The 15,000-nt window shown below is 52.3% G+C and overlaps 1 protein-coding gene across 4 annotated transcripts in view; it reads right to left on the minus strand.

Annotated features, from left to right (window-relative positions):
* Window positions 1–15,000, minus strand: part of LOC113572715 (EMAP like 4) — a 54,768-nt gene that overhangs the window by 16,562 nt on the left and 23,206 nt on the right. For 2 of the 4 annotated variants that reach the window (XM_035531311.1, XM_035531309.1), the window contains exons 2-10: window positions 9,180–9,356; window positions 5,471–5,627; window positions 4,599–4,802; window positions 2,370–2,510; window positions 2,232–2,257; window positions 2,056–2,088; window positions 944–1,067; window positions 675–824; window positions 496–565 (exon numbers count right to left, since the gene is read on the minus strand). In XM_035531311.1, the coding sequence (XP_035387204.1) occupies window positions 496–565; window positions 675–824; window positions 944–1,067; window positions 2,056–2,088; window positions 2,232–2,257; window positions 2,370–2,510; window positions 4,599–4,802; window positions 5,471–5,627; window positions 9,180–9,356 (1,082 nt within the window). The remainder of the gene's footprint in view (window positions 1–495; window positions 566–674; window positions 825–943; window positions 1,068–2,055; window positions 2,089–2,231; window positions 2,258–2,369; window positions 2,511–4,598; window positions 4,803–5,470; window positions 5,628–9,179; window positions 9,357–15,000) is intronic. The other 2 variants (XM_035531312.1, XM_035531310.1) reach the window with 2 other exon arrangements.

The raw sequence follows: 15,000 nt of genomic DNA on the forward strand, positions 1-15,000 counted from the left end.
CGTGAATCACTGTCAGATCCAGGTGTTCAGTTTCAGGACTTCAAGACTCCACAGAGCCAGTGTGATGTTTCACACATACAAGAGTCAGAAAAGGAGAGGGAGAGAGATCTCAAAAACACAAAAGCAGATGCGAAACAAAAATAAAACCTGGGATAAAGAGATTTTTGGGTGTGTTGGAAGGCATGTTCGCTGTAATCATTTGCATGTTTTATCCTTGTATGTATGTACACTTCAGCAAACAGAGAGCCTGCTAATCTTCCATAAACAGGAAGCAAAAAAGAACACAAAAGGTGTAAAAAACAAACAAACAAACAAAACAAACAAACAAAAAAAACCCAAAACAAAACAACTTTGGCCAAGGTCGCCCCTGTGATGATTGCATGCAAAGAAAGATACCTCTAAGAACAGCGCATGCACTGTTCCACACTGATCGCTGACAGGGAGAATGCAGCGCCCTTGTGTAAATGTGCAGGTGTACAGGAACATACGAGTTACCCTTCCATCCTTGTCCACTCCTGCGAGCTGTCCTGTAGCGATGCGTATCTTATCAGGGTGAACCGCGAGACTGGCACAGACAAGGATGGAAGAAAGCAAGAGAGATTAACGGTTGCATCGATCGGGCAAAGCGCAGGCACACGAACACGACAGGCTGGGTGGCTGGTGGGGTGTGTCACCATTTGACGCAGTCCGTGTGACCCAGGTAATGGCGCTGCGTCCTCTCGTCGAAGTTGAACAGCACGACCACGGAGGCGATGAAGTAGACGATCTCCCCCGTAGGCAGCAAGCAGACGTTCGCCCTGCAGTCACGGCCCCTGTAGCCGTATCTGCCCCGGCGGGTCAAGGGGAGAACGAGGGATGAGAAGGACAACCCCCTCAAAGGGGGGGGGGGGCTGCTCCGAACATCACGACAGGGGGGCGGGAGGGGGGTTTCTAGGAAGGATACACCCACTCCAGTTTGAGCCTCTCCGGGGGCAGCTCGGTCCGGACGTCGTCGTAGTTCTCGACGTCCGACGGGATGAACATGGTGATGGGTCGTCCGCGCATGAACATTTTGATGTAGTCGCCCTCTGTGGAGAGATCGGAGATGAGAGGTCAGGGCGGACCGTGCGTGAGCGTGAAGAAGCAGCCTCCGCATCAGGCTGGTGAGGAAATCGCAAGCCTTCGACCCAAACTGAAACCCAGGTGGACCAAAGCGCAAGCGACAGGAGCAGGAGAGAGGAGCAAGAGGCATGGTGGGGAGGGGAGGGGAGGGGAGGTGAAGGAGAAGCGGCGGAGCAAAGCGGACGGGACGGGATTGGACGAGCGCCAGAGTCTTGGCGCTCGTCATGTTTCTTTTCTCTGCCGTCTGTTTCTGTCCCGTGAGCCTTCTTCACGTTGAGTTCATGCCGAGTTCGTGTGTCTCAGCCTGCTGAGGGGAGAAAAAAAAAAAAAACCTCTAAAAAGGACCCTGGTGTGCCGTATTAACGGCTCCCTCTTGAAGGTGTCCGTGAGCGCATGAGTGCGTAATCTTTGCGTAATGGTCCGGAAAGGCGTGCCCTGAGTGAGGAGCTGACCGATTACTGGCAGAGGGTAATGTTACACGGCTACATTCCTCTGCCTGTCACTTTCTAGTGCTTAATGAAGCTAAGTCCCTTCAACCAGATGAAATCTGTTAAAAGAAAAAAAAAAAAAAGGAATCACAGACAAGGAGGGGTGGGTCCCATTAGCCTTGTTACCCAGAAAGCAAACCCCTTATAATTGCTTCAGGAAGACATGACGGGGGAGGCAGAGAAATTCGGTTTTACCGTGGCAGGGTAGAATCGGTGAGCGAGCGAGCGCGAGAAAAGTAAGGAGTGGGAGGGTTGTTGATCTTACGCCTAGATCAACATGTTATTAGGGGAGGCTGTTAAAGCGTTTAGCTGTTAAACGCGCTGGGTTTAGCCATGCCAAAGGAGAGAGCTTGAGGACAAGGGAATATCGGTGGGGGCTGGCTGGCGCGCGGCTAGGGGCGGCAGGCGTAGCGGCCGCGCGCTCATTCTGACGGCGGCTTCAGCCCTGTGACCCGGAAGAGCTTACCTTGACTGTTTTTCTCGCGGGTCGACATTTTGGCTGGTTATGGGATAGAGACAACAGCACTCAGACACGGGATGACACAGGCCAGGAAGGGCAGCGCTAATGATTTGACAACCACAACATACAACTGCCAGAGAGAGGGGAGGCGGGGCTAAGGAAACAAAGCAAAACGGCATTACCTTGGCTGATTACTGGATCCCTGTGCCTGCGTGAGGGATAAGAACAAAAGAAAAAAGGCAGGGTGGTTAACCGGGGTTAGTGCGCGAACGCGGTCGGGTTCCTGAGAAGCGGTGAGGCGGCGCGCGTGCGTTACGAACTTCTCTGCGTTCTTCACCACTTTGGCCAGCAGTTTGGAGGTGGAGGCGGCCTTCACCAGCTTGTTCCTGCTCTCCTCGCTGCTCTCCCACGTGCTGCTCTGCGAGCGTTCCATGCCGCCGCCCCGCCTACCGCTGGCTCCCCTGCGGGCAGGACACACGGAGGACAGTGGTTGTGGGGACAGCGGGGATGTCCGTGGCGCAGAGGGAGGACACCGTTCACGGCTGGCTTTGAGCGGGGGAGGCGTGTCGGGGCTGGGGGTGCTCTCGCCGCCAATCTCCGTTCGGGTCTTTTTTGACTTTCGATTGTTCGTGGCGATACCATTTCGACGACCTCCCAGTGTACACACGCGCCTCCCCTGCTCGTTGGTTAATCGCAAACCTGAAAAGGCAGGGGGCGGGGCAACAAAAAGCACCGTCGCGCCATCGTTACACGAAGGGCGCAGTGACGAGGAAGAGGCAGTCCCTCCGGGAAAGGGGCGGTGCATGCGTCAGGCGGGGGCCGGGGACACGAGAGAGAGAGAGAAAAAAAAAGCCACACTCCCACTCCAAGGTTAGTATAGGCCACCCACGCCGTGGGCACAACAGCGGGCAGGCACTCGGCTGAGTCAAAAGGACCAGGCAGTAGACGCCAAACCGCATGACACAGAGAGGAAGAGGAGGATGAGCTAGACCAGCAAGAGAAGTACAGTAGTGAGAAAGAGGGCAATCCTCATGCGTAGCTGTGTGTAAGGAAAAGATGTTAATAGCAGGGAAGTAATCCAGCGCTGCAGTTCACACCCACCACACTGATGTCCATCAACTGCCTCCAGATGACATGTGTGTGGCTCAGTGTATGTGCAGGACATGTGTTGGCATCTCCAACAAGAGTTCATTGGAAAACCTGAAAATGCCTTCCGGCATTTATAGGTGTGTCGATCTAGAATATTCGATAGCTTGAATTATTATTGATTTTCATTACCTTTATCATTAGGTTTTGCTCCTTTTAGTCTCAGTATGATTTCTGTATACTGCATAGGTGGCATGGATGGATTCAGTTGGGAGAAAGAGTGATCCACGGCGCACACACACACACACACTCGGAGTACATTAGCGACATTAGCAGGGCATTTCGCCACACCAAAAAATCCCCTCTTTTCCATTAACCTCGGGGCAACAAGGGCTCTCTTCAGGCCTAGCAGAGCGAACGTGCTTCCCAGTCAGGAGGAGCACTGCCTGAAGCAGAAGTCTCACACCGTGGCGTGACTGACACAGACTCAATTTGTCCCTGGGCCATCGTCGTCTGTTATAACGAACATTAGCTGGAGCTCACGGAGTCAGGCAGCCATGGTGCCGCTCATCTTGGGGAGGTGCGCTAGAGAGGTGTGTTCCAGCGAAACTTTAAACCGAGCCTTCACTCAGAAGACAGGGGCTGACAGGAAGAGCCAGTGGCTATTTGGTGTCTGAAAGCAGATCTCGACGCTTAACGGCACTGAGCGCCGTGCGGCCCTGCGGCAGTTGTTTGAAACCAGCCAGGCAAGCGGCAGCTACATGCTACACGGACAATACTCCAGGCTAATAACTCCCTCCCCACGCAGTCTGAACGTAGACCGGGCGCTGATAGGATTTTACTGAGAAGGCTAATTGGTTTCCCGTGCGTCTTAGGATAATCAGATCGGATGAGCTGCGCAGCTAATATGAATGTGTCAGCGAACCATGTCCAAGCGTGAGTGAGTGCAGGCTAAAATGATTGCTGAAGGCGTCGGAGCGCACCAAGGCTAACGCGGACGCCTGAGCGCTGGACGCAGGAAGGGGACGTGTCCCAGGCGACCCACGTGATGGGGTAGGTCGCGAGCTCGGCTGGGACGTCCGAGTCCCGTTACTCCCGTTTCTTTGGATGACGTGACCCCACTGCTGCGTTAGGGCTTGGGGGCCTCCGTGTGAGATCGCTGTGCGAACGTCTTCTGCAGGAAACGTCATCCGCAAGGCTCTGCTCGTCAGTGGCCTCGCACGGCCGGCGTCTCAATCGGTTCAAGACAGACGGGAAAAAGCAGAGGTACGAGTTGTGCGTTAACCGGGATGCTCGAGAGCGAGTAAGAGGCCGTTAAGTCTGGCCTGCGAGCGTAGACCCTCTGAGAGCAAGCGCGGTGGCGCCGGACTGGGAGGCATGTCGTTCCTGCGCCTTTGAGAGAGAAATGTTTGCGAAAGCACCGCAGCGCGCCAGAGGAACGGGACGTGGGCGCAGTGTGGAACCTTTTGGCCTGCGAGGGCCCCTTGCTCTCCGGGGTCGGCCTCGGGGGCTGGAGGGGGTGTGGGGAGGGGGAGAGGCTGGAGGGGGATGGTGCCTGGGGAGTGCTGGGGGTGGAGGGCGGTTTATCGTCGGCCTGTGGCGGCAGAGGCTCCTCCTTCTCCTTGATGCCCTGCATCGGAGGCTTGTCTTTTTTCTTCTCCCCGCCGCTGCAAAAAAAAACCAACAAAAAAAAACAAAACAAAAAAAAACAAAAAACACAACAACGGGGCCGGCCAACGGGAGAGAACAAGGAGGTCAGGTTCAAATGGGGTACAGGGTTAGAAGGCACAAACACTTACCACTAATGAATAATTCAGTTTGAAGAAACAGGATGCCAGAGACACACAAAAAACCTCAAAAATATGCACGTTCATCTTTGGTACACAAACAGTGATATTATGCCAAAAAGGCAAAGGTCATCCGACCGGACTACAGCAGTGAGCATGGTACTGGCCCCATTTCAGGGTGTGCGAATGACAAATATGTATAATTACTCCACAAACAAGGGCGTGCTATTCTTATTCCAGGAGCTTCTATATTTTATCGGGCACTTAATGTCGGTCGCCAAGCACAAAATTATGTGGTTTCTGAGCATTTTTCACTGAAATACTGGAAAAAAAAAAGATTAGTCATATGTCAGACAAGTCCTGGGTCTGTTAAAAACAGAATTGATTATGTTTTGGGCAATATGAGTAATGTATCACTAACGTTGTGACTGGAATATTGTGCATGCTGTGAGTGATTATGTACGCAACACAGTGTTAACACTGCGGCGGTGATGTTTGTGCCCTTTTGCTTACTTGCCGGTTCATGTGTGCACGGGGGTTTGTGTTACCTCTTGGCTGCGGAGGACAGTGTCTCTTTCCTGGCTACGGACACCGTGGAGCTGTCTCGGTGAGACACCGCGGAGCTGTCTCGGTGAGACTTGCGGCCACCGGAGCTGCCATTCGTAATGCAGGACATAGAGAATGCCTCACGCAGCGGGGTCTGACCTGCGCAACAGATCGCGGATCAGTCACCGTGTGAGTCCCATTACAGTGGGGAGTAACGAGAGCTGTGACTCAACACCTGATCCCAGAACAGCCACACTTAAAATGGGCACGGCTTTCTGCAGAAGTCTGAAACAACCCAAATGTGAGCTGCTGAGTCATTTCTCGTCACAGGATGCCTCGTCACGCGAGCCCTCGTCAGACAGACGCTGCCAAGAGAGGAGGTGGTCAGCGGAGAACTAGCCGAGAAAATGGAGGAGTGACGAATGTGGAAAGTTACTGCAATGCGATTTACTGGATGCAGATGATGATGGCGGACGGAAGCAGCCAGGAGGGTGCGAACAAGGGGAGGATAAACGTGGGCTTAACGAGGGGAGGATAAATTTGGGCTTAACAAAGGGAGGATAAATTTGGGCTTAACAAAGGGAGGATAAACGTGGGCTTAACGAGGGGAGGATAAACGTAGGCTTAACAAGGGGAGGATAAACGTGGACTTAACGAGGGGAGGATAAACGTGGGCTTAACGAGGGGAGGATAAATTTGGGCTTAACAAAGGGAGGATAAACGTGGGCTTAACGAGGGGAGGATAAACATGGGCTTAACGAGGGGAGGATAAACGTGGGCTTGACGAGGGGAGGATAAACGTGGACTTGACGAGGGGAGGATAAACGTGGAATTGACGAGGGGAGGATAAACGTGGAATTGACGAGGGGAGGATAAACGTGGAATTGACGAGGGGAGGATAAACGTGGACTTGACGAGGGGAGGATAAACGTGGACTTAACGAGGGGAGGATGCACATGAGGATATGCTAACTAGATCAAAAGGGAAGGGATTAGGCCAGCCAAAAGTGGAAAACTGGAGTGAGGAACCTCAAAAATTAACTTACATTTGAATACGTCTGCTACTCAAAACATTTATGAGCGGTGTCTTTCGCCCTTCACTACCATTGCTAATGTTGCTATCAGAGCATCTCTGCCTACATAACAGTGTGACGTACACAGTAATGCATGCGTCTGACATCATTCCTCTGATAACGTGTGATGCGGTTGCCGCAGTCCACGTCAGCCAAGCTACTTAAAACCCACATGCAACATTTAAAAGTCGGATTTGTGATGCATGTGTAAAGGTCTGATTTAACTGCACTGGACACGATTCTTGCGTGTTCACTGTAGTCTAACTTTGGGTTTCTTATGATGATATGGCAACGAAGCGTGGAATTATTGTGCAACTGGGCCCTGCCATCTTTGTGAGATCAGCTTGATTAATCACTTCTCCAGGAAAGGATGTATCTGTGTACGAGTGTTTGGATGTGTGGGGTTTGTGGGTGTGTGTTTGTGTGTGTGTGTGTGTGTGTGTGTGTGTGAGAGAGAGAGAGAGAGTGAGAGAGAATTACTAGCCTAAGAGCAATATTTTGTTGATTTCTTGGGTGGGTCTCCTTTAACCTATAAAGCATAGACATGGAATAGCATAACTTTCAAACTATTCAAATACACTGCTACGTAAAGTCTAGCTACAGCACTAACCTACTTTACGTCTCATCTTTGATGGTGCTGTTTCAGAAACTCACTTGGAGCTCACTAGGGGACAATGAGGAGTTTCATGTGAGTTTCCCCAGTGCAGAACACTGGAATAGAAATGTGGCGTCTTCTTGCTCAGCCCAGCCCCACAGGCTCATGGTGACCTTTAGTGGTTTTGTGTGTGTGTGCTGGGTGTGTGTATGTGTGTGGCGGGGGGGGGGGGGGTCTGCACAATCTCATAGGGGACCCACATGTGACCTCCTAACACTCACAGGAAACGAAGGAAATCTCTGCCTTCCATCCTCAGCGTGTCACCCACTTCCTGTGGCCCTACCCCCAGACACTCTCAAACGCTGTCAGAGTCTGGCAAGATCAAGGCCCTCTCAGCAGCTGCCAGAGTAAAGGAGCCTAATGCTAATAAATCAGGCTGCAAAACGAATTACAGCTAGGACAAGCTCTCCGGCCAGATAGAAATGACCATAAACTCTGTGGCAAAGGCAGCACTGATCGCAGGCAGAGCTAATCCATCTCAGCTCCATGTGCAGCAGTTGGACTCAGAGCAGCTGATTAGAGAAAGGGGGAACCCGTTTAGGAGAGTGTGGAAGGCGTGAAGAAATGGAAAGAGGAGAGGAGAGAGGAATGTTGCACTCTGTGGGTGGGGCGGGTGGGGAACAGTTTGCCAGGATCTCCGCGGGAAAGCTGAGATGAGCCTGAGCTCTCCGCCGGTCATTCCTGACCTCACGCGTCGGGTCTGACGGGGGAGACGTGCAGAGGTGGCTGGACCGGGATTGCGCGGTTTCAACGAGGCACCATCAACAAGGGATCACACGTCTTAGTCCCAGCTCCCCCTTGCCATTGAAACGTAGCCATCAGTTAAACCTGCATCCTGGTTAAAGATGTTTTTTGGCGAAACAGCTCCCGCCACTGGGCGACCGCCGGAGACGCACGGGCGACCCCCGCGCTGCGGTTCCGCCGTGCTAAAAGCCTGCCCTCTCAAAGATGAGGCCCGGCTCCGCGCCGGCCTGGCACTTAACGGCGAACCCTGTCACACCGGGCCGGGAGCCATGTGCGTGCGTTTTACTCAGTGGGAAAAAGAAGAGGAGCGCGATGGAGATGGGAATGCTTTTAAGGAATGCTTCAGCAGCCTCCCACTCACACCATGTTTTGTCAGGAGACACACACTCTTCCATCACCCTCTTTCACATTGTCGCACCTTCATTCTGCAGTTTGGGTGACGTCTGCTTGCTTTACCCATTCAGGTGTTTTACTGTCAGTAAATTGAACAGACAGTGTGTGTTTGTGAGAGAAACAGAGAGAGAGAAAAGAGAGAGAGAGAGAGAGAGACTGAAATATGTTCAGTACTGTGTGTATCAGAAAGCGACCCAAGGCCAGGGTGAACTCCCACTCGCACTTCTGGGTTAAAGAATGAGTGCTGTCATAATTGTGTGTGTGTGTGTGTGTGTGTGTGTGTGTGTGTGTTATTCATCGCGCATGTTAGCAAGAGGCTGCTCATTGGAACGCATTGTTTTAAAAATCTTACAATGTTACTGCCTCAATTTATCAACCTGACACTGAACGTTTGTGTCCACAAACGCACAGCAGCTATTGTTTTTGTTCAGGCAGGCAAACCAGATATCAGCATATAAACAATCTGCTCAATTTAATATCACACACACACACACACACACACACACACACACACACACACGCACGCACGCACGCACGAACACACAGCTGCATAACAAGGTCGGGTTCAAACTCTTCACATATCCTGCTCTGGCTCTTGCACTTCTACCACAAAACATAAATGTACACCCGAACTCACCCCCACCCCCACACTCACCCCCGCACTCACCCCCACCTCCACGCACACCCCCGCACTCACCCCCACCTCCACACTCACCCCCGCACTCACCCCCACCTCCACACTCACCCCCGCACTCACCCCTACCTCCACACTCACCCCCGCACTCACCCCCACCTCCACACTCACCCCCGCACTCACCCCCACCTCCATGCGCACCCCCACTCTCACCTTTGGCGCTCTGCTGCTTCTTAGCGGCCGTGTCCTCGGACTGGGCGAGGCGTCGGAGCACGTCGGCCAGCGCTGCCTTCATCACCGTCAGTTCGTCCTCCTGCTGCTGCACCCGCAGTTCCAGAGACGACAGGCGGTCCTGCACATCCGATGCGCTCGCCGCCGAGATGCTGTCATCTGCGGGAGAGACGCACAGCGGTGAAACACCCAGCATGCCCGTGGTGCCCTTCACCCTCCCGGCCACCCATGTGGCTCTCAGCACTCCAAGACCGGAAGAACGGCTTTTTATGGCGCCGTGGACCGTGTATTTGTAAAGAGAGAGACAGCGAATGCGGGGGGGGGGGGGGGGGGAGGAGGGGGAGTGCAGGCTGAGGGAGGGAGTTGGGGGTGGGGCTGGGAGCTGGGAGCCTGTCACAGGGAGCAGCTGACTGCCAGACGTGGCTGTGGTTGCAGCTGGGACTGCCAGAGTGGCCCACGTGCTGGGGCCAGGCAGAAGGGGCTGTCACATTCCCCCGTGTGGTTAGCTAGTTAGAGCTAGGTCCTGAACACCCACCCACACGCACATGCGCACACACACACACACACACACACACACACACACACACACACACACACACACACACGCACGCACGCACACACGCACGCACACACGCCCGCGCGCGAGTATGTCCAGAATAGGAGTTAAACCCAGGGGAATGAAGATTTCTGGAAACATTTATATGCAATTACTGCAAAAGAAACCCAAGCAGCTCACAGAGATGGTGATGGCACCCACATGATCCACCTCCCAGCTCAGAGCTGGACGCCGGACGGCAGACAAGGTGTTCTGAGGTCAGTGAGCAGCTATCATAGATCTGTGTGTCAGGAAGAACCCAGGGAACCGTCCTGCTCTGCCAGTCAGCGTGGACGCATGACTGAACACTGCTCCATCACAGCTGAGCAGAGCCCCAGGAGCCAGACGGAGACAGACACACACTCTCTCACACACACACACACACACACACACACACACACACTGCAGGCACCCAAACACAACACATGCACGCCTAAGCCCAGAGTCTCCTATGAGACACAGATCTGTACAAATTAGCCTGCATACAAGCCAAGCGCTAAACCACTTTATAGTGCTGGCCCATGCCAGCACAGGGATCAATCAGTCCAATCTGGCAACCTCAGGCAAGGAAAAGACCAGAGAGAGCAAGGAGCCACTTAACAGCTTCCAGACCTTCGGTTTGGGGCAAGCTTGCCAATTCATTCCAGGGGGTGAGATTAAAGCAATTTGTTTTTTTTTTTATTCACTCTGGTATTGCTCTCTTTTGGGGATGCTCTAAGACAGAAACGCCTAACAGAATGGAAAGAGGAGGAAATCCATCACTGGAGAACGCTGGCAAAAATGGCCATCCTCATCACTGATCCTGGATCTGAATGAAGTGTGTGTTCTCTTTATCACTATTATAGAGGTTCAAAAAGTAGAGCTCTAACGAAAGACTTAGGTTAGTATTAAGCTAAGATAAGGTTCATGTGAATTTTCATACACACACACACACACACACCTACGCGCAGGTTAAACAGCTTTTATCTTGGGTCGCAAATTTCCCAAGGAACAAAAGCAACTTCTCAAGGCTGCAGGAAGACGTGGCCATAAAGGCGGAGTGGCGTGGGCAGCTCCACACACTCCGCTCCCCCCGCGCTCACACACTCCCCTCCCCGTGGAGGTTTTCCTCCCTCTGTCTCCGTGTGGTTGTTTCCCCTCCTGCTGCCCGCTGTCCGCTCCTGCGTCAGAGAGGACAGGGTAGACTTCTACCACACGATGTCCGAGAAGGAGAGAGAGAGACACTCCAGGGATAAGGAATGAAGGGTGGTGTTGGGGCAGGGCGGAGGAGAGGGTGGAGGCCCAGGTGAGTGGGGCTTTGGGTGAGAAGCCGCCTACCCCGTTCTGACCAACAAGCTCTTTCAGGCTAAAGGAAGGAAGGGAAGGCTTTCTGCACTTGTCATATTTCACAATAGCCTGCCGCATTCCTCACCCTCAGCCCTCTGCACACACGAACACACACGCGCGCTACACTTACTTGAACATACATTTACATGGCTGGCGACCCACATGCATTCCTTTGCTATAATTAAAGGGCACACGCACACAAACTGGATGAAAAAGCAGAAAAGTCTTGGACTTTTGTGTGGAACAATCCTCTGGCACACAGCACCGGGGTGTGTGTGTGTGTGTGTGTGTGTGTGTGAGTTTGTGTATTTACTTTCGAGGCACTTCATTTGGCCTGTGGGTCTGTAGAGGAAACCCTCAGTAGGTGAGGATGGCCAATATATAGATAAGAATACTGCTGAAAAGAATTGTGCAATCAAGCTCACAGCCTTATCCCTGCTACAACTCAAACACACACACACACACACACACACACGCGCGCGCGCGCGAGTCGGGCAGCATTAGACTGCCTGGTTAATGTTTAACAACGGTCGTGAACTCTTAGGAGATCGGGTAGCCAGTGTTTATTCCAGCCGACACACACAAACATATACACGCAGGGGAGTTGGTAGCCAAACACACACACACAAGCAAGCAGGTTGCCAGTGTTTGCCCATACAATTACTTCAGGTGCGGGTACGGGTGGGAGCAAGCGGAGGAAAAGTCGAAGTAAAGAATGACCTTCTTTATTGAAGCTTGGCACATTAAAGCATTCAGTGCACTTGTGAAGACACACTGAGCATAGTATGTATCCCTCAGACAGTCGCAGGTGTGCATGTGTGTGTGTGTGTGTGTGTGTGTGTGTGTGTGTGTGTGTGTGTGTGAGTTAATCTCCTCTCTGTGCTCTAGACTGTACCAAACCACGCTACAGACCCACACATACAGACAGACAGACACAGACAAACCCAGAGATCTGTTCTGTGCAAGCGCTGTACAGGTGACCTCGTGTGACCATAATGAGCTTCTCATGAAAGCAGAACTTGAACTGTGGGGGGGACGTGGCCCTGTGGCCCTAAATTTCAACCCAAAGTAATCACCCGCCGGAGTCTAAAGATGGCTTTCGTTGGGCTTTAGGCAGATGGCCAAGGTGTGTAGTAGAGAGAGATAAGGGTGGAGACATAGAGGAAGTCAAGTGAAGGAGACCAGAGTGAAGACTGCAGAACATGTGGACTCGGTCCCTGAGCAATTACACCTGCAATCGCAGCATCGGCCGCCACCAATTAATCTCACGTCTGACCGACATATGAATCCAAAATCCGTTATTGGCAGTTCTGGTAGTGGAACACATACTGTAGTGCAGCACATACTATAGTGTAACGCGTACTGTAGTGCAGCGCGTACTGTAGTGCAGCACATACTGCAGCGCAGCACATACTGTAGTGTAACACATACTGCAGTGTAACACATACTGCAGTGCAGCACATACTGTAGTGTAACACATACTGCAGTGTAACACATACTGCAGTGTAACACATACTGCAGTGCAGCACATACTGTAGTGCAACACATACTGTAGTGTAACACATATTGCAGTGCAGCACATACTGCAGTGTAACACATACTGCAGTGTAACACATACTGCAGTGTAACACATACTGTAGTACAGCACATACTGCAGTGTAACACATACTGTAGTATAGCACATACTGCAGTGTAACACATACTGTAGTGGAACACATACTGTAGTGCGTACAACCCAACGGCACGCGCTGGGCTGGAAGTGCTTTTCTGAATGGCCTTGCATGCGGCGGGGCTGAGCAGAAGCCACAGGGCCCGGAGGAGGAAGAGAAAGTGCCTCTGAAAACGTATGTTAATAATTCACTGCTACAGCGCAGCACAAGGTTTGCAAACACACACACACACACACCCACCCACACGCACGCACACGCACACACAATGCAACCTCTGTGGTCTGTGCGTGCATCTCGTTATTGAGCGTTCGTGTAGAGGCTCGGCAGTGGCGAGTGGAGAACAGTGCTGTGACACGAGCTTTCAGCAGCTTACCGTCAAACCCCCACCGCCTCACCCTTTCCCCCTCTCGCTCTCTCCGTCTCTCTCTCCCGTGCTCTCTCTCTCCTTCCTTCTCCTTTCCCCCTCTTTCTCTCTCCGTCTGTCTCTGTTTGCGTGACGTACTTAAGTAAGATTAGTTTAAATTGCTGTTCTTTCGTTTATAAAGTGGGGATAGCCCAGACTTGTGTGTGTGCGCGTGTTTGTGTGTGCGTTCGCACACGCATGCGTGCGTAACATATGTGCCACGTGTATAAATGTCACTGTGGCATGCTGTGAGCTGGTAGTCAGTGTGACTCCTGGACTGCAGGCCACTGCAGTCATGCGGCACAGAAGCTGTCTAGTGTATGTGGTGACAGGTTCATTTAGAGACATTAGACCACACACACACACACACACACACACACACACACACACAGAGACAGAGCAGAGGGCCTTATGAGAGCGTAAGACTGCGTGGCCCTGCTTGGCTGGCCTGCTGCTGACTGCATACAACAGATCCCAGATCAGGCACAAGCTTCACATACCCGCCCCTTCGTCTCAGCCAACCTTAGCTGCGAAAGCGCTGTGCGTCTGCCTTTGCTGTGGACGTCCTTGTCCAGAACTGGCAATCGGCGTTCAGTTCCTGGCCTTGGGCGGGCGCTCGGGATGACTAACGTAAAAATTCCGCTGAATCGAACGTTCCTCTGAGCAGTTGGTTGGCTGGTTGTTTTGTGTGTGTGTGTGTGTGTGTGTGTGTGTGTGTGTGTGTGTGTGTGTGTGTGTGTGCGCGCGCACGTGTGTGTGTGTGTGCGCCGGCCTCCTTGCCGCTGAGGAAGTGGAGGTGCACGCACTGGGCCGTGTCTCCTCCCATCTGCCGGCCCCACATGACACTGCAGGGCTGCAGCTCACGCCTGCACGCATGACAAATCTGTTGCACAACAGTGGAATCTCCAACACACAGAAAACACACACACACACACACACCACTAACATACACATTTGCCAAATGTTTTTTTTAAGAGGGAATTCTCCTTCCTAGCACCTCACCCAACACAGAGGAACTCAATGTTAGTAAATCCTTACTGTCAACTACAGACACCATAACGCACCTGTGTGTGTGTGTGTGTGTGTGTGTGTGTGTGTGTGTGTGAGTGTGTGTGTGTGTGTGAGTGTGACAGAGAGAGAGAGAAAGAGACGACAGAGAAAAAAAAAAATCTTGCCAGCTCTGCCATCAGACCATTTCAAAGCGCACATCGCTCTCTAATACCTTAACAGCACCGATACTGTGGTAGATAATTCAGAGGTTTGCTTAAAGTCTTCTGCCTTATTACTTCCTGCGTGGTGTCTTAGACTTTATCACTGTTGCTATCATGATACAATTTATATGGCACCAATATAAAGGCCACAGCACAGGACCAAGCCCAATGTGAAGCGCTGTCTTCAGACTCAGAGTCTGTCTCCCTCTCTCTGTCCTCAGACTCAGAGTCTGTCTCCCTCTCTCTGTCCTCAGACTCAGAGTCTGTCTCCCTCTCTCTGTCTTCAGACTCAGAGGCTGTCTCCCTCTCTCTGTCTTCAGACTCAGAGTCTGTCTCCCTCTCTCTGTCTTCAGACTCAGACTGTCTCCCTCTCTCTGTCTTCAGACTCAGTCTGTCTCCCTCTCTCTGTCTTCAGACTCAGACTGTCTCCCTCTCTCTGTCTTCAGACTCAGAGTCTGTCTCCCTCTCTCTGTCCTCAGACTCAGAGTCTGTCTCCCTCTCTCTGTCTTCAGACTCAGTCTGTCTCCCTCTCTCTGTCTTCAGACTCAGACTGTCTCCCTCTCTCTGTCTTCAGACTCAGAGTCTGTCTCCCTCTCTC

The sequence above is a fragment of the Electrophorus electricus genome, chromosome 11 (genome assembly GCF_013358815.1).
Source record: "Electrophorus electricus isolate fEleEle1 chromosome 11, fEleEle1.pri, whole genome shotgun sequence".
In the NCBI taxonomy this organism is placed as follows: domain Eukaryota; kingdom Metazoa; phylum Chordata; class Actinopteri; order Gymnotiformes; family Gymnotidae; genus Electrophorus; species Electrophorus electricus.